Source organism: Rhinatrema bivittatum, chromosome 6 (assembly GCF_901001135.1).
Source record: "Rhinatrema bivittatum chromosome 6, aRhiBiv1.1, whole genome shotgun sequence".
Lineage (NCBI taxonomy): Eukaryota > Metazoa > Chordata > Amphibia > Gymnophiona > Rhinatrematidae > Rhinatrema > Rhinatrema bivittatum.
In genome coordinates this window covers 122,704,697-122,728,852 of record NC_042620.1, presented here as the reverse complement: position 1 = coordinate 122,728,852, position 24,156 = coordinate 122,704,697, and the positions used below count along the sequence as shown (strand labels likewise).

At 44.2% G+C, this 24,156-nt stretch overlaps 1 protein-coding gene across 8 annotated transcripts in view; it reads right to left on the bottom strand.

Annotated features, from left to right (window-relative positions):
* OSBPL6 (oxysterol binding protein like 6) overlaps positions 1-24,156 on the bottom strand; it is a 316,099-nt gene that overhangs the window by 125,745 nt on the left and 166,198 nt on the right. For all 8 annotated transcript variants that reach the window (XM_029605885.1, XM_029605886.1, XM_029605887.1 and 5 more), the window contains 2 exons: positions 2,366-2,488; positions 112-165 (listed from right to left, as the gene is read on the bottom strand). In XM_029605885.1, coding sequence (XP_029461745.1) covers positions 112-165; positions 2,366-2,488 — 177 coding nt within the window. The remainder of the gene's footprint in view (positions 1-111; positions 166-2,365; positions 2,489-24,156) is intronic.

The window sequence follows — 24,156 nt, the reverse complement described above, 5'->3', positions numbered from 1 at the left end:
AGAATAGGTCTATCCTTCCACACTATCTGTTTGAATATTCTTTGATGGTCAGATATTACACATATTTCTGCTGCCTTGAATCTTAGAAGAATCATCTTTCACAATACTTACATCAATTGGTGATTTTGAGTACTTCAGTATTCCATTCTCCAGGACAAAAAAACGCTGCAACAAAAATAATACATACTATTAAAGCACAGATCTTATTGCAAAACATCTGGATTATAAGTTTATTATTTAATGGATACTTGCCACAGTACATAGTAGAGTACATGACTGACTGAAAAAAATGCCTCTTGATTCTGTTCAGTCTTTTGTTTTTGGGAGGGGTGTGTGTGTGTGTAGGGATTTTCACAACAGCAACCTGTATAAAAAGGATGCATAGAGGACAATACTTTCTGCCCCATTTAGCCAAAATAAGATATATATGTATTTGAGGCACAATTCTGTAGCTCTGAGAGTCCATCTGTAATTTTTATGTCCATTGCAGAAGACACCAAGCTGCAGAACATTTCGCCCAGCGACGATAGACATGGGGGCTTGCGCACATATCAGCTTATAACAGCTTCAGCACATGATGCCTGATACTTTCCCACATCATTGCTGATAATGTTTGCCCTATAATAAGCATTATTATTTTTTTTTTTTTTACATGTATGGGTGCTGGTTTTCCCCAGTGATTCCTATAGAGATAAGGTCAGTAAGCGTTTCAGTCAGATGGCAGATGAAATTGCATGGAGACTGAAGGATGAGCAGAAATTTTGGCTTGTTGCCCTTAGACTGCGCTGATATCTCAGCCCGTGCATGCACTGTGCATTTCCCCCTGCCTTTTTCTAATTGACTGACATCACATGAGCAACTCTGCATATCAGAAAAAGGATAAGACGACTCCTACATAGGGAAATGAGGTTGTTAATATATGCTGCAGCTCAGAGCAGGGCAGGAATAAAATGATTCATTATATGGTCATCTGCATCCAATTCACCTCTGTTTGGCCTCTCAAACAGTTCCTGCACCAGCCTTGAAATTTTTCTATGCGTTTAACTTAAAAATAAATTAAATTAAAACCAGCATTTCAACATAATGGATCAAACGCTGCTACAATGAAATGCATTGTTTCAGGTATATAGTGTTACTGAATAGTATTCAACATGAAAGGCAAACAGAAATTACTTTTTAAGAAATATTGTTATTCTTGCACAATTCTGGCATCATTCTAGAAATTCTGCTCCTGGAAAAGGCACCCAGAAAGACCCAACAGTAGGTAGGGAAGGAAGAAACATTTTCCTTGGGCATGCAGCCAATATTTTTACAGAACTCAAAAACTAGATTAGAAAGAAATTCTTTATAGATCGACCAGGCACACAACATGACATAATGACAAATTTGTACCTACAACAGTGCATTTCAATACAGCTTATATAATAGATGACTGGCCCAAAGCTTGGGGAACAGGAGACAGCAGGAGCATCTTCAGACTCTGATCAGGGCCTGGGAGTGGGAAAAGGCAGCAAAAGTATATTCACCCCAGATGGGGCTTGAGAAGCAGGAGGTAGCAGAATCATCCATGGGGGCACGGGAGTGAAACGAAGTGGTAGAAGTATCCTTGGCTCCAATCAGGGCTTTTGGGAGAAGGATAAGCAGAAGCATCCTTGGAGACCTGGGAGTGGTGGGAAGCGGCAGAAGCATCTTCAGGCCTGAGGAGGAGGAGCTATCAAGGCCTGGAAAGACAGAGAGTGAGAGGGCTGTAGGGGAAGAATGCAGAATAGAGGGGGAAGATAGGAGGAGAGAGAGAGTAAGGAGGAGAGGAGAGAGAAAAAGGGTGGAGAGAGAAGGAGAGGGAGAGGGAAGGAGAGAAAGAGGAGGAAAGAGAGGGAGGGAGAGAAAAAGAAGAATGAGGAATGCAGCAGGAAAGAGAACGAGGGGGAGGGATAATAGGAAAAACAGTAAAGGAGAAGGAACAGAGAAGGTTGCAGGGAGGGAAGAAGATGAAAAGAGAAAGTGAGGGAGGAGGGAGAGAGTGACAGACCTGCAGAGACGGAGGGAGGGGGAAGGAGAAGACAGGACTGCATTTTGTTCAGGTGGGATGAAAAGAGTATGAGATGGCTGTACGTGCTAGGGAAGAAATGCACCCATCATGTACTCCTGCCACCACTCCTCCCCCAGAAAAACAAGCAGATTATTGGGCAAGGCAGGGGGGTATTATGTGACACACACACACACACTTTTCCCATAAGTGCAGAATGGGAGAAAACCTTTAGTAAATAGACACCCCACCCCCAACCCCACCCCCAAATCGCAATGTGGAATTAAAAATAAATGACATTTTAATGGAAATGCTGATATGCTGTAAAGCCACAATTACCTTGTGCCAGCCTTTTAACGGCCATTTTCTTTTCTTTAGCATGAATCCTTCATGTTTATCTGGCTTCTGGACACTGGTCTGGCCTATTTTCAGCCCCTCGATTATCTCCCAGCTATCGCCTTCCTATTAAAAGAATATTAGAGATGACTTTTGCAATTACAACTGTAGATGGTAAAAATAAAAATCACATGCATTTTTTCCCTGGGAGTCCAATAAAGGTTTAAATTATAACCTATCAGTATTCCATATAATGTTTTCCAGCTTCCTCCAAGTGTTTTCATGTGTAGCCCTTGAGAATGCCCTTTCAAAGCACAGAAAATAAAAACAAAGCAATGTGCATCAGCAACTGATTAAATGCATAGTCTGCTAGAATCCATAGAAGTCCTCTTGGAAAAGCTTTTACTAGACTCCTCCTCAGGGTTTCCTGCAAATTGAGTTTAATCATCTTCAATATCCTAGTGAAACAAATTCATTACTAATCTATCATAATAAGGTTTATTTTTAGCCTCAGAGTATATTCCATAAAATTAAATTACATTTTTTGTAACTTAAATGGAAAAATGATGAAATGGGATTTTTCTTTCCACAGAGATCAATTCATTCAAATTTTGTACTTTGTTGATTAGAGCAAATAAAAATTGAAGAAATTACTTACCTGATAATTTTGTTTTTTTCGTGTAGACAGATGGACTCAGGACCAATGGGTTTATGTTCCCTGCCAGCAGATGGAGATGGAGTCAGGTTTCAAAGCTGACGTCATCCTAGATACACCCCTGCAGTGACCTCAGCCCTTCAGTATTCTCTTCAAAAGCCACTGTGGACATATTATCGAAAAAACTTGATTAAAAACGGATAACTGTAACTGTACTCAACGAAACATAAACACTGAACCCCAGTTAGATTACAGATGCCCTGATCTAAGGACTGGATGACGGCTTACCCGTAATCTCCTGGAATCAATATCCACTCCACAGGCAAATTCTTGACACCGTTCTTGGGCAGCCATGGGCGGGATGCTGAGTCCATCTGTCTACACTAAGGAAAACAAAATTATCAGGTAAGTAATTTCTCCATTTCTTAGCATGTAGCCAGATGGACTCAGGACCAATGGGATGTACAAAATCTACTCCTGATTGGGGCGGAAGGCTGCCGGTGATCCGGTTAACACCGCCCTTCAAAGGCAGAATCCTCCTGGGTCTGAACGTCCAGGATATAGAACCTGGAGAAGCTATGAAAGAAGGACCATGTCGCTTCTCGGCAGATGTCGATGGGAGACTGCCTGAGCCCTAGTAGGATGAGCTTTAACCTGAAGAGGTAATGGCTTTCCTGCCTCCACATAGGCTCCTGTGACCAACCCCTTAATTCAGTGAGCTAAGGTAGCCCGTGAAGCTGGTTCACCTGCTTCCTTCCACTGTGAAGGACAAACAGGCGGTCCATCTTTTGGACTGGTTCTGAATCTTCCAGGTACCACACCAAAAGCCTACTGACATTCAAATGGCAGAGGACGTGGCATTCTTCCGTGTCCTTGTGCTTATCTAGGGATGGCAACGAAATGGACTGTTTCAAATGAAACTCCGAGACTACCTTGGGCAAGAAGGATGGAACGGTATGAAGCTGTAACTCTCCTGGAGTCATCCAGAAGAATGGTTCCCAACATGACAAAGCCTGTAGATCAGTAATGCAAAGTGCTGAGCATATAGCTACCAGGAACACCGTTTTCAGAGTTAATAAACTCAAGGAAAGACTGCACAATGGCCGAAAGGACCTGACAAAAACTTCAATACTAGATTAAGATTCCACCAGGGAACCGGCCACTGTAGGGGTGCCCGGAGGTGCTTCACCCCTTTCAGAAAATGGGCCATGTCCGGATGAACCGACAGGCGGGATCCGTTCACCTCGCCCCTGAAACAGGAGAGAGTCGCTACCTGGAGCTTCAAGGAGTTAAGGGTCAAACCTTTATTCAAACCATCCTGCAAAAATTCCAGAATTAATGGGATTTTGATCGTCTGGGGGGGGGAAACACCACGTTCCTCTCACCAGACCTCAAATACTCTCCAGACCCACACATATGGTAGGGACGTAGAAAACGTCCGCGTGCTGAGTAAGGTGGCAATTACTGCCGCCGAATATCCTCCCTTCATCAGGCGAGCCCTCTCAAGGGTCAGACTGTAAGAAAGAATTGAGTCGGATCCTTGTGAAGGACCGGTTTCTGCTGTAGCAGGTCCCTGTGCAGTAGGAGGCACGGGGGGTCTCCACAAGGAGTCTCCGCATGTCCGCATACCATGGATGTCTGGGCCAATCTGGTGCTACTAGTAGAACTAATCCCCTATGGTGCTCGATTCTGCGAATGACCCTGCCCAGGAGGAGCCATGGGGGGAAGGCATATAGCAGCTCCTCTTCCGGCCAGGTCTGAACAAGAGCGTCGATCCCCACGGTCAACTGATCTCTTCTGCAACTGAAGAATCGGGGAACCTTTGCATTGTGAGATGCAGCCAGCAGGTCGATGGATGAGAGACCTCAGCGATCTACTACAAGCTGAAAGGCTTTGGCCAACAACGCCCACTCTCCTGGATCCAGACTCTCCTTGCTTAAAAAGTCTGTTCTAATGTTGTTTTTTCCTGCGATTTGGGAGGCTGAGATCATCTATAGATGTATTTCCGCCCAGTCCATAAGGAGATCTATCTCCTGTGACACTTGCTGACTTTTGGTTCCACCCTGGTGGTTGATGTAGACTACTGTTATTGTGTTGCCCGACATTACGGGGACTGCTTGACCCTGGAGTATATGCCTGAATTGTAGACATGCCAATCTGACTGCCTGGGCTTAAATGAATGAAATGTATTTCGACAATTTACATATGTTTCCTTAAATATATACATAATAAAATGTTTCACGACACAACCTATCTTGTGAAAACCTTTCATTTATATTAAAAATATATAATATTCCCAAGATTAATATTATTGTTATAATTTATGAATAACAATAATAAAACAAAGTTATTGTGTTATTTAATTTACCTCTTTAATAAGATATATGAGCTTGATGGGATGAACACAGCTTTTGAATATTTGGTGTTAATAAAGTCCAAAGGGTCTTCTGCGTAATTTTAAAAAGCTGGCCAGTTTCACACTTGATAGCCTCATTCAACTAATTATATATGGCTATGAGAGTGAAGACTGGAATTTATAGGAAGGGACAGAATGTCAATATAAATCCTGCACCTCCAGTTCTGTAACTCTGTGCATCTACTGAAATTCCCCCAAACAATGGAGCTTGGATGTTTCCCTTACAGCTCATCATACTAAAAGATATTTTCAAATGCTGGTGTCACCTCACAGTAAGCGCAGCACAAACACCTTCCACTGCCAGGCACATTGTGAACTAAAATAAAACCTCGCAAAAAAAGACACTCAAAATCTATACTGCAATCCCATTGTAACATAACAGTAATAACACCAAGGACTCTGGGTCCTAGAATACCAATACACCACCTACTGAGGAAACAAAACAAACCAGATTGCTGTAGATCCCTATGCTAGCAGAATCTCTCATAGTGGTCACACACGCAGAGCAGAGACAGACCCTCACCAAATACAGAATACAAAATAAAGGAGCACAAATTAGACAAAAACTGAAATGGAAACCCCAAGAAGCCAGACTCTGTGTATTAACAATGGAAAAACAGAACCACCATTCCTCATAAAACAAATAAAATCAAGAAACATAAAGCATCAGTTATAATACTAAAACCATACTAATAAAAGAATATTTTAAAACTACTGATAAATAGAATTTCTATTAATTAAAATCATATACATTTTTTACAATTTCCCAAACACCAATAAAATATTTCAAAACAGCACATATATCAAATAACACCCAATAATTAAAACTAATAAGGATTTTAAAAAGCTCCTGCTGTCCATACGTGGGAGCTCTTGATTTCCAGTCACCCTGATATTGTCCAGGATTAGGAGGATATCCTCTCTCACACAGACTCACATGTCCATTCTCTCTCACACATACACTGTCACATACATACACATTCATGCTCTTATACCCACCATAACCTCTCGCTCTCACAGACACTGACACACTCTCAGGCTCTAAGACACTCTCTCCCCCTCCACACACACCCCCCACACAAACTCTTACTCCCCTGGATTTTCTCATACACACTCTCTCTGGCTCCCTCACATACACACAAACACACACACCCAGGCAAGTTTCCAATCATTCTCACACAAACACACACACCCAGGCAAGTTCCCAATCATTCTCACACAAACACACACACCCAGGCAAGTTCCCAATCATTCTCACACAAACACACACACCCAGGCAAGCTTCCAGTCATTCTCACACACTGAAACTGACCCCCAGGCAGGCTCCCATTCATTTTCACACCACTCCCTCACCATCCCCCAGGCATGCACACATTCATTCTCACACACACAGACCCCCAGGCAGGCACCAATTCATTCTCACACACAGGCATACACCACACACAGGCAGGCACCTATTCTCACACATACAAACCCCAGGAAGACACCCATTCATTCTCATACACAGACACACCCTCAGGCAGGCACCCATGCATTCACACACATACACCCCCAGGCAGACTCCCATTCATACACATGCACACACTAAAGGCAGACTCCCTTTCTTTCTTTTGCCAGCAACCTCGGAGCCTCTCTCATTCCTCTGCTGCCACTGTCACTGATGCTGCATGGCTATTGGGGAGGCGCTGATTGCTGCTATTGGCACTGAAGCCCATTCTGCTGCCTCCTCTGTGCAGGCCCCGTGGGTTTCCACTTCCTCCATGTTGATCTCGTACATTGTGAGATCCGCATAGAGAAAGTGCTACTCTTGCATATTACCAAAGATTACATGTGCCAATCAGTAGAAAGTAATTTATTTCTTTTTTTTACCTTTGCTGTCTGAACTTAGTTTTCTAATCGGTTGGTCACAGGCTTTTTTGTTCCACCTCCCCTTTCTTATTTTTTTGCCAATTCCTTTCATATTGTCTTTTTTTCTATTTCTTTTCTCTCCATCTATCTTCTTCCCTCATTCAGTCAGGTTCTCATTCTCACATGCTTTCTCTCTCTCTCTCTCTCTCTCTCACACACACAGGCTCTCACTCTCACATGCTCTCTCTCATACAATCATTCATACAGTCTCTCTCTTGCACATGCTGTCTGACTCTCACACACCCAGGCTCTCTCTCACTCCCACATGCTGTCTTGCTCAAGCAAAGGCTCTCACTGTCACATGCTCTCTCTCATACAATCATTCATACACAGTCTCTCTCTTGCACATGCTGTCTGACTCTCACACACCCAGGCTCTCTCTCACTCCCACATGCTGTCTTGCTCAAGCACAGGCTCTCATTATCACATGCTGTCTCTCTCACACACATACAGGTTCTCACATGCTGTCTCTGCAAACATTCAGGTCCTCACTCCCACACCCAATCTCTCAACGCACCTCATACACACACCCAATCTCTCAACGCACCTCATACACGCACACAATCTCTCAACTCATCTCATACACACACTCTACGGGCCCTCAGCCTCTCTCTTACCTCTGGGCCTCCTCTTCATGGGTCGCTGCAGGACAGGCTCTGCAGCGGCCCTGATCTTCTCGGGCCGATCGCGGCGGCGCCCTGATCTTTTCGGACCGATCCGCGGTGGGGGCCCTGATCGTTTCGGACCGATCCGCGGTGGGGGCCCTGCTACCGGGCCTCCTCCTCGCATGCTGTAACAACGCTGCTCCTCTTCTGCACGCGGCTGATGCTCCTCCCCCTTTCTGCCCATGCGGCTCCGGCAACATTTTCCTTCCGGGGCCACGTGGGCAGGAAGGAGGTGGAGCATCTGCACGTTTCGACATGACTTTGTTCTTCGGGCCGTGGTGAGGTGAGCTCCACCACGGTCCTACCGATCTTCCTGCTGTGTGTCTGCGGCACACAGCACAGCGATTCTTTACTGCCCAGCCACCAGTGGGATGAGGTCCACTGGTGGCCGCATTGGCTCCCACTTGCCGGTGTGTCACGTGCACTGGGCTTGTGCGACACACCGGCACACTGCAGGCGACACACTAAAGTGTCGCGACACACTTTGGAAAGTTCTGGTCTAGGGCTTGGGGGCAATTTTACATGCACAATCATAGGTACAAACAGCACAGTACACATCAGTGAAGATTTGATGTGATTTGGAGTGAGGAAAGGTACACAAAGGTGAGATTTGTACATTGTACTCTCACCCTAGCTTGATAGCAGTGCTATCAAACAGATCACATCTTTGTGTACCTTTCCTCTCTCCAAATTACCCTCCTACAGTGATATAAATAGTTGACTTACATGAGAGCCTTATAAAGAATGTCTCTCCCTCTCTCTCTCTCTCAGCCCAAAACAATCTAGGTCTAAGAGGGTCATTTTCCAAAGCGATCGCAAGCGAAAAGTCCCTTTTCGCGTACGATCACTAAATGGGGGCGGAATCGGGGCGGCGTCAAGACCAGAACAGGAGGAGTCGGCGGCACTGGGACGGACGCCGCGAAGACATCGCGGATAGCAAAAAGGTAGGAACCCTTTTCACTGCCAATTTCGCGACCGATAGCGCCACCTTTTACGATGGCGCTATTGGGTGCGAAAGCCCCCCGCTTCGCACCCCCCCCTGTACCGCGCGATTCAAAGAGCCCAGCGGTATTAGAGAATCCAGGCCTAAGTTTTCAAATAGCTTCCTGCACTAAGTATCTATGTGTAACTCTTGGGCTAGTTTTCCACTACAGGACCCCAAAGACCACACTCCAAGTTATGGGCTTAAGTTGTTTAACTGTTCTCCCCTAATGATAAGTCTCTCTGATGTCCAAGATTCCCTGTTGGGTGTGTGGGGGAGATTAACTCCAAGGCCCTGAGTGCTATTCAATAAATAATTCTGCAATTAAAGTCTCTTATAAAGCACAGTAAAAATCACGCTGGAAGGTGATTTGGTTTCCAACTTAACTTTTACTGATTAACGATGGAAAAGTTGAAAGCATTCTTTTACAAGGTTTTGTTCTATACAATCCATTTGTAGTTTTAGTTCTCTTAATAAATCTGTCAATTTAAGCTTCCAATTAATTTATGTCACCGAAGTCAATTGATTCTTTTAATGGGGTAGCTTTGGAGCTTCCTCCCAAAATCTGATGGATAGAATGATGTTTCCCAATTTAAATTGTATTAAAATCCCTTGTTCAGTCCAGTTATTCAACACAAAGTTCTTATTCCTTTTCCTTACTTCCCTGTTGGAAAGGCACATCCATAATCCTCTCTTCAATATCCTGATGCTATAGTCATGGTTAACACTAGATGGGTGCCACTAGTCTCCTCTGCACTCTTCCCCTTCTCCCCAAGGAATGAATGTAAATTCATTCTCTTACAGGACTTCCAATAGTCTCTCTGTAAGAGATTCAAATTCCTTCAGGATGGTGATACAGAGTCCCTGGATCTAGGGCACTCAATTAGATGGTAAAACTGAAATCAGCTTAAAACAGGAAAACCCAAAAGGTGAAGAAGAAAGGGTGGAAAAATTTCTTTCATCCCAATTCAAAAGGGCAAAAATAACTTTTTTCAAGCCCAAGGATCTTTTCCCCCAAGAAAACAACAAAACGGAGCAAGCACAGAGACATCCTGTCTCCTGGAAGGGCTAACTAAAAATCCACTCCCTAAAATGGTGGCTCTGGATTTTATACTCTGAAGACTCCACCATTTCAGTCTCTCACATGGGGATGCTAAACACAACACACTAGTACTTCCATTTCCCCTCCTATAATAGAACAGTCCTCTTAGTGAAAACCCATAGGGGTAGATTTTCAAAGGGGTACGCGCGTAAGATACGTGTGTACCCCCCAAAAACCTACCCCAAACCCCCCCTGTGCGCGCCGAGCCTATTTTGCATAGGCTCGGCGGCGCGCGCAAGCCCCAGGACGCGCGTTAAGTCCTGGGGCTTGCATGGAGTGGCGTGTCGGGGATGTGTCGGGGGCGTGCCGGGAGTGACACGGCATTTCGGGGGAGTGTCGGGAGTGACGTGGCGTTTCGGGGCGTGTCCGGGGGCGTGGTTCCGGCCCGGGGGCGTGACAGCGGCCCCTGGACCAGCCCCCGGACCGGAACATAAAGCGCGGCAGCCGGCCCGGCACGCACAAAGTTACGCCTGCTTCGAGCAGGCATAACTTTCGTAATAGAGGTAGGGGGGAGGTTTAGATAGGGCCGGGGGGGGGGGGGGTTAGAGGTGATAGAGGTAGGGGGAGGGGGAGGTTTAGATAGGGCCGATTTCGGAGCGGCCTCGGAGGGAACGGAGGGAGGCTGTGCGGCTCAGCGCGCGCAGGCTGCCGATTTTGGGCAGCCTTGCGCGCGCCGACTCTGGATTTTAATGGATGCGTGCGGCTACGCGCATATCTATTGAAATCCCGCGTACTCTTGTTCGCGCCTGGTGCGCAAACAAAAGTACGCGTGTGCGCAGATTTATAAAATCTGCCCCATAGGGTTCTCTACATGTGTAAATGTTATATGTAAGGTGTACAACATCCATAACTTCTTAGCTATGGCACAATATTAAAAAATCTATCCCTTTGGCATTCAAGTCCTTAATTACTCCTGGAGGAATTCTGCGCAAAAAAATGTAAAACTCTACATCCAAAAATTTAAAATTCTGCACGCAAAAACTTAAAATTCTGCATAATTCTGCATACTTTATATTGGTCAATATAACAAAATATACGGTACATGACACTTTAAATAATTAATCTAAAATGTAAAACAGAAAAAAGTTATTACTTAAAGATAGAGTTTTAAATATTTTGAGCAGAATTTCCCTAGAAGTTCACTGTAAGAGTATCTCTTCCACCCTCTCTCCCTAATCTCCTGGCAAGACTCCTTTCACTTTGCCCTCTTAAGCCCCTACTCCTCCACCTGCCACTATCTCTCCCCTCCCCTCTAGGCTCAATCCCTTCTACTCTATCTCCACTCCCAGAGATTGACCCCTCTCTCAGTACTGCCCCTCACACATGATCCTTCGGTCCGTCTCACACACACACACACACACACACACACGCTCCCTCTCTCTTGTGCATATACACACACCCTCATACAGGCTCCCTCTCTCTCTCTCATACACACACAAACATTCCCTTCATACAGACTCCCCTTCTTTCTCTCGCGCACACACACACACTCATATGGGCTCCCTCTCTCTCTTGCACACACACACACCCACACAGGCTCCTTTTCTCACTCATGCATACACCCTCACACAGGCTACCTATGTCTCTCTCTCACACACCCCTGCACACTGGCTCCCTCTCACCCCCCACATATAGGCTCCCTCTCTCTCACACACACATCCCTTCACACAGGCTGTCTTTCTTACACATACACACACCCTCACACAGGCTCCCTCTCCTACAAACAAACAAGCACCCTCACATAAACACAATCTCTTTTTCACACACACTAGCTCCCAATCTCTCACACATATATACACTCCTTCATAATCTCCTCACATAGGCTCCTTCTCTCTGGCACCCATACCCACACACCCTCCCACATGCTCTCTTTCACCCCCCCAGGCTCACAGTCTTACAGACACACACATACACACACACACACACACACACACAGACTCACTGTCACTGAGGTTTGCTCCTTCTTTGCTGCGAATGGGATGGCCTATCCTCGCGGCACACCAAGGCCTGTTCCATCTTCACCGCGAGCAGAAGTCGTCCTACTCACAGTGAAAATGAAGCAGGCTCAGGCGTGCCATGAGCAGAGGCCAACCCTCTCGCGGCGAAGATGGAGCAGGCCCAGGCATGCCGTGAGTGGAGGGCATCCCACTCATGGCACCCTGGGACATGCCAAATTCTGTGCAGATGCTGTGCAAGGGGGGAATTTTGCACTCCACAGTAGCGCAGAATTCCCACAGGACTACATGTGCTATATTATGAATATTCAGATGCTCTAGGCAAGTAATGTGAGCCAAAACATTGGCTGAAGGGAACAAACATCAGCATTTTACACAGAACTTCAGAGAACCTGTGCTTTATTCTATGTTTGGATAGTATCAATGTTCAAATTGTTGGGGAAACTAAAGGCAGTAGTTTTTACCATTGACTTCTCGCTTTGGCCAGGAAGGGGAAAGGAGCTCTCCATGCCTTATCAACTGCTCAAGTTTACAGTCACTGATAACACAAAACATATCTTTCACCTACCTATACAACTGCTGTGAGAAATTCAGCATCTGGGAAGTGGAAGACTTGTTCTAACAGTCAGTGGATTGGTGCTTTTTGCAGGTTTTATATAAACTCTCGCTTAAGAGCCAGGAGAAGATCACCTGCTGGGAATATATTTTCTTACAGTGGCACTTGTTTATACAAGCCTTTCAACTGAGCCAACTGAAAAAGGCAACTTACTGCCAACTTAATCTCATTAAGTTTTTGCACAAGGGACATAAATAGCTCACATTACTCGTATCATGTTTGTACTGTAACACTTAGAAAATGGTACGGGTGACAACCAAACAGTTGCAAGTGGCAGAGAATACTGACAGCCGAACTCTGCAGAAACCTCGCAGCTGAAGTGGCATGCCAGAGAGACTGAGAAGATGTTAAAAGCTTGGGGATTTTTTTATTTTTTTTTTATCTGTTCATCTTAAATTCTGGTTTCTGAACATGGGTACCTCCTTGGCAGAAATCTCTACTGTCAGAATAGCCTAACCTTTAGCACATCAGCCACAGTTAGTGAAAGATCTTTATAGTGTAAACTATTGTTTAAATCTCATACAAACAAGGTACAAAATCCCAATGCACAACATAAGCGAAGTTATATTAATCTCAGGCACCAGCGCATATGCTTAGCAATGTTTTTTTCTTAAAATAAGTTTTGAAGGTCCTAACGGAATAATGCTTAGCTCTGCAGGTTAACCTGAAATTAGAACATAAAGCTGGTGGCAGCAGTCCCCACTGGGCATCAATTATTTAGGTTACAGGCTCTGGAAAGCAGTAATACTAAAGCTTCTGTTGACTAGCAGTCATCTTTAATGATATATGTCAAACAGAAAAGCAATATTGATCTACTAAATTAATATGAACCCTTACAGACCAAAGTAAGGTTTCCCCTTTCTCCTCTACGTGGTTCTTACCGTGACACTGAACTACTGTATCATCTGCGGCTCTGTGCCATAATGCACAAAGACGCTGTTAAGCAGCTTTCAGGTTGCCTGGAGAGTGTTTACTTTATAATAAAGTTCCTATTTTATAACAATTCTCAAAAGTCTTATTTTTCAAACTCTCTTTTTAATAGCAAGAGGGTTTTTCTTCTGAAGTTTTGGATACACTGCTAAAAGGCAGCTAGAAGTAGTTAATCAAACAAGAAAAAATGTCACCACCATTTCTTAGTGTTTAAAATTTGCTTCAGCATGAGCAAATGATCCTACATTTACCAAGTGAAGGAAGCACAGCTCTCAAAATCATAAAAAATGGATTAGTTTAATCCAATCACAAGGTGTCACCCTACAGCTTACTTGTTCGTCTTTATTTCATCATATCCAAGGGTACTAACATGGAAACCACACTACTTCATTCAACTATGGTATAAATTACATTAAATATTATTCTTTGGCTGCTTTTTCACCTGTTACCCTGAAGAATCTGATGCTCTGTATTTAAACTCATATTTTTGATGCTGCTTTTAAACCTTAATCACTTCTCTATAATAAACATATTTCCCATAGACTCTTGTTTATCATGTATATTTGTCCTGACTAGACTGTAAGCTCCATGAAGAAGGGACTATCTTTTATGTGCATGTGTACAGTGCTGCAAACATCTAGTAGAGCTTTAGAAATGATAAGTATTAAGTTGCATGAGGTATGATATTACAGCAACACTTCTTTACAGCTAACCTAAATGGTACTTCAAACCACAAAAGGGGCTCTTGACTGTTGTGTTAGGGTTGTGTGTATGTGTGTGTGGAGATTGTAGCCAACAATTAGGCCATGCACTAGCCTGCAGAGGCAGGCTACCACTCAACTACACCTAGCATGATGTAGTTAAGTTTTAGCAATAGCTGATGAATTAATGCAAATTGTGTTGCTTAATGCTTAATTTGTGGCACCCCATTTTAATGCTAATGAGATATTCTGCATGAATTTGCACGTGATACAGCTCATTAAATTTTTTTGTAGAGTAATGTTAATGTGGACTAATGTGCTAAAGTGTATTAACTAACACAACGTTAACGTTAAAGCACTTTAGCACATTGGCCTTGTTAATGGCCAGAAGTATCCAAAAAGTCCTTCTAAGAAGAAAATAATTTCTATTTAAAACATAGTTTTGGTTATACAGACAATATAGCATCATATAATAGCATTATACCATGCTTGCGCAAATATATATTGCTATATTTTTTTATTAGAAGAAATGAACAGATATGATTTTGGCTATGGCAAAGTGTTTCATCTTTGTTAAAGAAACACTAAACTCAGAGACGGTAATTTTATAACAGCTCAAATAGAGCTGAAGTCTTCAGCCCCAATATTCTAAGCTGCCTTACGCACTTAAGTCCACTTTGAACAATAGCAGGACCACATGTACCTTAACACTGCATTGGTGCGCATTACATACACACCTGCTAGAGAGCAGGTGAAAATATCCATGTGAAAATGTACGTGCATGCTTTTGAAAATCGAAAATACCCATGTAAATGATTTCCTTACCCCAGTTTTGCCACCAGGAACATCTCTTTGTAGTATGCATAACAGAGCATGCAAAATCGCCACCTTACATACTTTTATGCATACAGTCCCTGGGGTAGTTTTCAAAGAGCCATTTTACACTCATAATTGCTTTTGAAAATTAACCACAATGGAGGCAATTTTGATAAATCGTAGCATTTCCCTTTGAAAATTCAGATTAGCCAAAGACCATGGGTATAAAAGTACTTGTGAACTTTGCATCTGTTTTTGTGAAAGTGCAAAGAATGCATGCTGTGAAACAACAGCTATAATTTTTGCCATATTAGGGAAGGGGATACAATCGGTTAGATACCACTGAAAATTATCCTTATAAAACATATGTACACATAGGGGCAAATCTATAAACTTATGCGAGGGCGCAGATTTGTTTGCGCAACCCGGCGCGAACAAATCTACACCCGGTTTTATAACATGCGTGCGCTGCCGTGCGCATGTTATAAAATCCAGGGTCAGCGCGCACGGGGGGGGTGCACAATTGTGCAACCTGCGCGCGCTGAGCCGAGCAGCCTGCCTCCGTTCCCTCCGAGGCCACTCCGAAATCGGAACGGCCTTGGAGGGAACTTATTTTTTGGTCCCCACCACCTTTCCCTCCCTTCCACATCTAACCCACCTCCCAGCCCTAACTAAATCCCCCCCCCCCCACCTTATTTCGTGGAGTTACGCCTGCCTCTGGCAGGCGTAACTCCACGAGCACTCGGCCCCGCCTACGGACCGTCATTACGTCTCCAGCCCCGCCCACGGACCGCCACCACGCCCCCAGCCAGCCCCTTATTCGAAGCCCTGGGACATACGTGCATCCCGGGGCTTGCGCGCGTCGCCGAGCCTATGCAAGATAGGCTCGGCGCGCACAGGGGGAGCTTGGGGCAGGTTTTTGGGGGTTACACCCATATCTTACACATGTACCCCTTTGAAAATCTGCCCCTTATCTTTTAATGGTGAGGAAAACTTAGCGGACGTTGTGTGATCAGTTAGGGAGAGATTACTGAAGAATGACCTATTTGCCAATTTAATAGAAATGTGTATTTCTTACCAAGGACCCAATATGGGATTTTTGCTTCTTGGATAGCCAAGGGTATTACTCACCTCTGACAAGTATTAGGGGCAGATGGGCACAAGCTCTCCTTTCAGGACTTACAGAGGTCATTTGAATTGACAGTGAGGGGAAACTTTGCTTATATTCAGTTGCATCATTATATTCACAGTTTAGGAGATACACACCTTAAAGAGGCCTTCTGTGATCAATTGGAAGAATTCTTTCGGATTGAAGATTATAGCAGAGTGCGGATTTCTTGGCTTTATAGGTACTTAATTAAATTTAATTTATCTGAGGCCATAGATCCTCTTCTTGTAAAGTGGAATAATGATCACTCAATTACGCTCACAGAAATTCAGTTGAGATCTGAGTTTAAACATTAAAATGCTAGAGGCTTCGGTGAGAGTGAGAGAAATGCAATTTAAATTCCTATAATGGGCTTACATATCTCCTGCTAGAGCTTATAGGGTCTGGATTCACTGATACTGATATTTTTCGGAAGTGTAAGATGGCTAGGGGGATGCTTGGTCATGTTTCTGGACCTGTAATTCCATCAGTAAATTTTGGGATTGGATTAGAGATTTATTTGAACGGATTCTTGGACACAATATTTCCTTCTATCCTGAGGGGATCCTTTTTGATGAGCTCATCTCTTTTCAAATACAGGGTATGGGCAATAAACCTTTAGGGCCAGATTTTCGTATCTAAGCCCGATTTTATAACATGCGCATGCAGCCTTTCTTGACTACTATGGCATTGTGGTTGGGTCTGGAGGTTGGTATTGTTTATTATAATTTGATTGTATCTAGGCTTTTGGAGGGAGAAAAGGGGAAAAATTGCCTCTGTATTGTTTTGTATAATGTGTAGCAGTTGTAAGAGTCACCGCTTGCTGCATATTATTTTCCCTGTATCGGTGATGATTTTAATAAACAGCTTAAACATTAAAACGTATGTACACTGACAACGTTACCCTGCTACCATTGGTAAGGGTATGCCATTTTATAGCCATCAAAAGAGTTCTTAAAATAAATTATGTGCTGCTTTAAAACTCAAAGTTCAAATATGGATTCCAAAGCTAACATCTGCAAAATAAAGTCCTCTTCATTCAAGCAAGCCCAAGAATGCATTTTTCAGTCAAGAAATGGCTGTTTTCAAAGAATATACTACTCATTCATAACTGCTTCCATGGGGTGCTCTTCACAAAACTTCACATGCACTGCATTTTAAACCTGCACACAAATAGTTTTCAAAAATACTCCTGATAGATGTTAACTTTTTTTTAAAACAAACTCAGTGTTGATTTTTCTGGCAAACATGATTTTCTTTAAAATTATTTATTATTTATTTATTTTTATTATTTAATGAGTTTTATATACCGTCATTCGGTATTTATAAGGACAAAACATTGCATGCATCAGTTTCACTGACATTATGATCAATAACTTGAGTTGATGTGGGACTCATAGGCCCTTAGTCTCAGTGAAACATTTTTTAACATGTCACACAAAAAGTCATTATTCCTGTTCTCCTAAGTTTTTGATTTTTCATAAGCAGCCTTTATAATTGCTAACAAGTATAATATTGTAACATAACATTTGTGTTATAAACTTGTAGTTTTTTATATAGACAGAAACTATAAGCAGATAAAGATGCTGAGCTACAAGGTTGGGGCCTCATTTACTAAGCATTTTTCTCATAGACACAGAATGGGAGAAAAGCCTTAGTAGATCAGGCCCTTGAAGAACATTTTGAACTGACAATAGGTTATTTGACATTCCATCTAAATACTGGGACAAGGTCATTTTACATTCCATTTAAGATTGTAGTAACATATCTAGAACTAGAACAAAGATGAAGCCAACTGACAGTCCATCTAAGATTACAGAAAATATTCTTAGAACAAACACAAGATTGCTAATGCTGACAAATTCCAATAAAACATTTACCAGCGAGACAAGAATTACATTTCCATATTGCCATTCAGGTTATTTGTTTATAATAGAAAGCCAATTTTAGAAATTTTGATAATTATGTATCCTAGTTTAGGAGTTGGAAATATACAACTGAAATTCTATATAAACTTTGTTATCAGTAAAATCATTTGAGAGGGAGTTTATGCTAGTACCTTGCAGGGCACTCTGCCTCTCTATAAGATACCTTATTAAATAATGTTTAAGATTTATATTATTTTACAGTATTTAATAAAACACTTTTCTCTATAGCTAGTGGCCTTAAGCATTCTTATTTTTCAGAGAACTACAATAGATTTCTCCACAAGCTGAGCTGTGGCATAGTCTTCCAAAAGAAGCAATAGCTAGTTTTACCACATACTGTATATCAGCTGTGTTAACAATTTTTTTAATATAGGCTGGGACTGGAGGTAGGTCCTGCTCTAGTAATCCTAATAGAGTGTGGCCAACCCTTCAGCTTGTCACGCGATGGCCCTAGGTTCCCTACCATCTGGACTAATAACAGCATGGGATGTCCATTCTCTTTCAGTTTCTCCACTGAGCTGACTATGATTGGATATCCTGGGGGCATAAAGCAGAGTTAGAGGTAGAGTGTGGAGGTTTCAGTTTTGTTTTGAGGAGTAAGGAGCTATCGGGGCAAGCAGCAAGCAAATAGTGTCCAAGTGCAGGTCAAGATCGGGGCAGGCAGCATGCAGAAGAGTAGTTAAGTCCATAGCAAGGGTCAGAAGCAGGAGTCAAGCAGAGACAGAAGACAAGACACCGGGGTCCAAGATAAAAGCAGGGCAAGACCTGGCAAGGCAAGGATAAGGCAGAACTAGGCAAGGTGACAAGAAGGCAAGACAAAGCAAAGTAACAAGGAGGCAAGTCAAGGCAAGTTAAGAAAAGAGACTACAAGGAACACGCAGGAGAACCTGTTGCTGAGGCAATGCTTGGAACGCAGCTAGGGTTCAAATATCCAGCTGCATGACATCATCACTGACCATTGGCAGTTCAGTTTCTCACTGCAGAGTCTTCAAGTGCTGATGTGCCGCGCACCAAGGGAGACCCAGGTGCATGGTGGCATTTCAGCCACATTGGCAGCGTTAGGGATTAAATGTGGCCAGTCGCAATATAGTATGATGAAGGAGTAATTGATTCTTGTTTGTTTGTTGCATTGACACACAAATATTGAAAATGGCTGTTTAATCATAAAATGGGATGAAGACCTGCATTTTTTTAAAATATACTACAATGGACACTGATATGTTGGAAGATCGCAAGAACATCAGAGGGTCTGAAATAGCATGCCATAAGCTCTTTTCAGATGCAGTGATTGACTTGTTTAAAAATACTGCAGATGGATATTTATTATTTTTATTTATTTATTTAACATTTTTATATACCGGCATTCGTAGGACACATCATGTCGGTTCACAATTAACTGAGAAAGGAAATTACATTGAACAAAGGGGGTTTAACTGGGAGAATTGGATAATAATTGGATAAAAGGAACAAGGTAAAAGGCGAAGAACGAGAGAAAAGAGAAAGCAAGCATGGATAACTTAATTGGAAAGATATGGGTTTAAAATTACATATTACATATGTGAACTTATTTACAACGTTGGGGGGAGGGGTGAGGGGAGAGGGAAAGGGGGGGAGAAAATATGCGAGAGGGGAGGTAAAGGTAAAGGAGAGATTGATATGGTAAAGAAGGCGGGGGGGGGGGGGGGAGTGCTGAAGAGGCTAAGAGGCGGGGGGGGGTGGGGAGTGGAGGGGGGGGAGTTAGGGGGAGCATGGGGTGTGCTGGAAGGGTTACCAGGGTGGGAAAGGTGGGAAGGGCTGTATGGAGAATGCAGGTTCCTGTATGCGTGGGAGGCCTAGGGTTGAGAGGAGTTGGGGTAGGCCTGTTTAAACAGCCATGTTTTTATTCCTTTTTTGAAGTGGCTCAGGGATGGTTCTAGTCGGAGTTTGGCCGGGAGGGAGTTCCAGAGGGAGGGGCCTGCGATAGAGAAGGCTCTTTCCCTGGTGGCGGTGAGGTGCCCAATTTTGAGTGAGGGGGTTTGGAGGGTGCCGGCGAGGGCGTTTCTGGTGGGGCGGTTCGATTGTCGGAATTGAGGCATATCTTCAAGCCAGGAGGAGCTGTTTTTGTATAGAGTGTTATGTAGGATGGTAAGTGTTTTGTATTGGGAACGGAATGCAATGGGGAGCCAGTGGAGATTTTGTAGTATGGGAGTGATATGATCGGATTTTCTTGTGTTTGTTAGGATACGTGCCATGGCATTTTGGAGGATTTGAAGAGGTTTAGTAGTAGAGGCTGGGAGGCCTAGGAAAAGGGTGTTGCAGTAATCGAGTTTGGATAACATGGTGGTTTGCATGACGGTGCGGAAATCATGGGCGTGAAGGAGGGGCTTCAGTTTTTTGAGGGTTTGGAGTTTAAAGAAGCCTCCTTTTAGCAGTGATTTAATGTGGGATTTCAAATTTAGTTGGTTGTCTAGGTAAACTCCTAAGTCTCTGACGCAATGTGGTAGTGATTGAGCTTGTGAGGCATTTTGGATCGTATGGTGGATCGAGTCGGAAGATTGATTTGTTAGGATCAGGATTTCAGTTTTGGAGGTGTTGAGTGCAAGGTGGAGATTGGAGAGGAGTGAGTTGATGGAGGTCAGACAAGTTTCCCAGTACTGCAGGGTTTCGTTGAGGGATTTTCGAATGGGAATCAAAATTTGTACGTCATCTGCGTATAGGAAGAATTTCAGTCCTAGTTTAGAGAGTAAGTGGCAGAGTGGGAGTAAGTAAATATTGAAAAGGGTGGATGATAGGGAGGAGCCTTGTGGGACGCCCTGCGTGAGGGGAATGTGAGCGGATTCGAAGTCATCGAGTTTGACTAAGTACATTCTATGATCTAGGTATGAGGAGAACCACGATAGGGCTGTGTTTGATATGCCTATCTCGGATAAGCGTGATACTAGGATTTGATGGTTCACAGTATCAAATGCGGCTGAGATATCTAGGAGGGCAAGGATGTAGGATTGGCTGTGGTCCATGCCCTTAAGGATGGTATCTGTTATGGCGAGTAGGAGTTTTTCGGTTGCTTCGGTCTTGGCGGAAGCCATATTGGGAAGGGTTGTAAAATATTGTTTTCTTCTAGGAATTCTGTGAGTTGGGTGTTGACCACCTTCTCCATGATTTTGGAGATAAAAGGTAGATTCGATATGGGTCTGTAGTTTGCAGGATCATTGTGGTCAAGGGTGGGTTTTTTTAGTAGGGGCTTTACAATAGCAAGCTTAAGGGGGTCGGGAACTTTGCCGGTGGTGATGGAGCAATTTATAATGTCTGCTATTGGTTTTGCAATGGCGGTAGGAATGGTAAGGAGGATTTTTGATGGGATGGTGTCTGCGGTGTGGGTGGCTGGCCGCATCTTTTTTAGTATGGATTCAATTTCCTTCAAGGAGGTGAGGTCAAGGGAGCTGAGGGTACCTCCATTGTGGAAAGGTAGTGGGTCTGTAGGGGCAGGGTTGGATGGGAGCCGAGTTAAGATTTTGGAGATTTTATTTTTAAAATAGTCGGCAAGCTTCTCACATTTCTCTAAGCTGTTTTCATCTTGGGGGGAGGGAAAGGGGGATTTTGTGAGATCTGAAACGAAGGAGAATAAGGCGTTGGGGTTGAAAGTGTAGTTATGGATTTTGGCTGCATAATAATCACGTTTGGCGAGGAGAATAGCTTGCCGGTATGTATGCAAAGTATGCTTGTAAGCCATATTGAGGGAGGGTGTGGGTTGTTTACGCCAGGTGCGTTCCTTGGATCGGAGCTCTTGCTTTAGTGTTCTTAGTTCATTTGTGTACCATGGTTTTTTTTTTTCAGTGTGTGTCGGTGTTATGGTTTTGTGGATGGTGGGGCAGAGGGCATTAGCGATGTCAGAGATGGACTTATCCCAGGACTGTAGAGCAGTATCTGGATTGGTGAGGTCGAGATATTCACTAATATTGTTGAATGCTAGGGAGAGTTGCTCAGAAGGACATGGTTTACGGAAGGAGATCGTTTTCTTTTTTAGTGGATTTGAGATCGGTGTGTTGGTGTTGATAGTAAGGTGGGCATTGATGAGAAAGTGGTCGGACCAGGGGATGGGGGTGGTGGTGGGTGCGTGTGGTACTATGATGTCTGTATTTACGAAAAGGAGGTCGAGTGTGTGACCAGCTTTGTGTGTAGGCTTGGAGATAAGTTGTCTGAAACCCAGGGCGTTTAAGGTGACGAGTAGGGTTTCACAGGCAGGCGTTGTGGGGAGGGTGTCAATATGGAGATTGAAGTCTCCGAGAATTACTGCGGGTATATCTGGTTTTATGTTTTCAGTGATGTATTCGATGAAGGGGGATGGGTCCTGTTCGAGTATTCCAGGAGGGGCGTAGATAAGGCATATCTGCAGGGATTTCGATTTAAGTAGGCCAATTTCAAGTCTTGGTGGGGGGGAGATGGTTTGTAGCTTAAGGTTGAGGTGTTTCTTGGTAGCTAGGAGTAAGCCTCCTCCTCTTTTTTTAGGCCTTGGGATTGAGAAAATGTTGTATGACTGTGTGGGGAGTTGGTTGATAAAAACATGGTCAGACTTTTTTAACCAGGATTCTGTGATCGCACAGATATCAGGGTTGGTGTCAGTGAGCAAATCTTGGAGTATGGGGGCTTTTTTAAGAATGGATTGTGCATTGAAGAGGGAGATGGCGAGCGTGGCTAGGCCTAGGAGTTGTGTGATGGGGGAAGTCATGATGGGGATTAGGGATTTTTGTTGGGTTAGGAGGTGAGGGTGTACTTGGCGTAGGATTCGCCGGTTGGGATGGTGTATGATAGGTATAGTAGGGAAACACATTTTTTTGGGGGGGGGGAGTGAGGACAGGTGGAGAGGAGGACAAATTTTGAAGTGTTGGCACAGAATGTTGGCACAGTGAAATGTGGGCACAGAATGCAGATTGTGAAATGTGGGCACAGAATGCAATTAAACAGAATGCAATTTTAAACAGTTTTACAGCAATTGTAGCAGGTTACTGCAGATGCATGCAGCGTACTGCAAAAGAACAGATTAAGGCAACTTAAACAAATTATCGTGGTGTAGCAGGAGTATGTAAGATGTAAATTTAACAGCTGAAAGCAGTTGATAAGAGTGAACCAGGTGAATGGCTTAATGCAAAATAACAAACTAAAAGCAATTGAACATGGTAGGTAGGCATTTAAATAGCATAGTTTATGAATTGCAGATACTGTTATGTCCATTGATTGAGAGGAGTGAAAGTGCAGGACACACTTACGTTTGATGCGCTTGATGTGAGGAGCACGAAAAAGGAAGCATTTAGCATGGGGGGCAGACCTTAGTGAGCTGTTCATGGCCTGTCCTTAGTGAAAGTGTTCTCTTGGTGTTAGTTCTTGTCTCCACATGACAAGCGTCGGATTTTGACGGGGTGTTCTTGGCCTTAGGTGCCTTGCTGGATGCAGGGCGAACCGAAGGGGCGAAACAAAGGGGAAGGCCCCTTTGTCGCGCTCCTTCGTGCGCGCGACGCCAGGGAGAGGGGTGATTTAAATACCCCGCTGGTCGCGCCTCTGACGTCACCGCAGCGCCGGGTTCGTGGGCGGAGCTTGGTCTGTGGTCGGCGGTTCGTGCGAGGGCCTGCGGCCCGGATCGAGGCCGGCTGGAGGCGAGGGCTCGTGGCCCTGATGGTCGTCGGCTGTGGGAGGAGGTTCGCGGCCTTGCAGGTAAGGACAGCGGCTGGACGGCAGTCGGGTTAGGCCGGCGATCGGCTGGACGGCAGGCGAGTTAGGCCGGCGATCGGCGAGGGAGCTCGATCGGGGTGAGCGGAACAGAAGGCCTTACCCCGACGGGCTCCAGCGCCGATTGCGCAGGCCAAGTTCACCGCTGGATCACCTTTGAGGCGCCGATGGAAGAAGAGGAGTAAGTCGGGGAGAGCGGCGATTTAAATACCCCGCTGGTCGCGCCTCTGACGTCACCGCAGCGCCGGGTTCGTGGGCGGAGCTTGGTCTGTG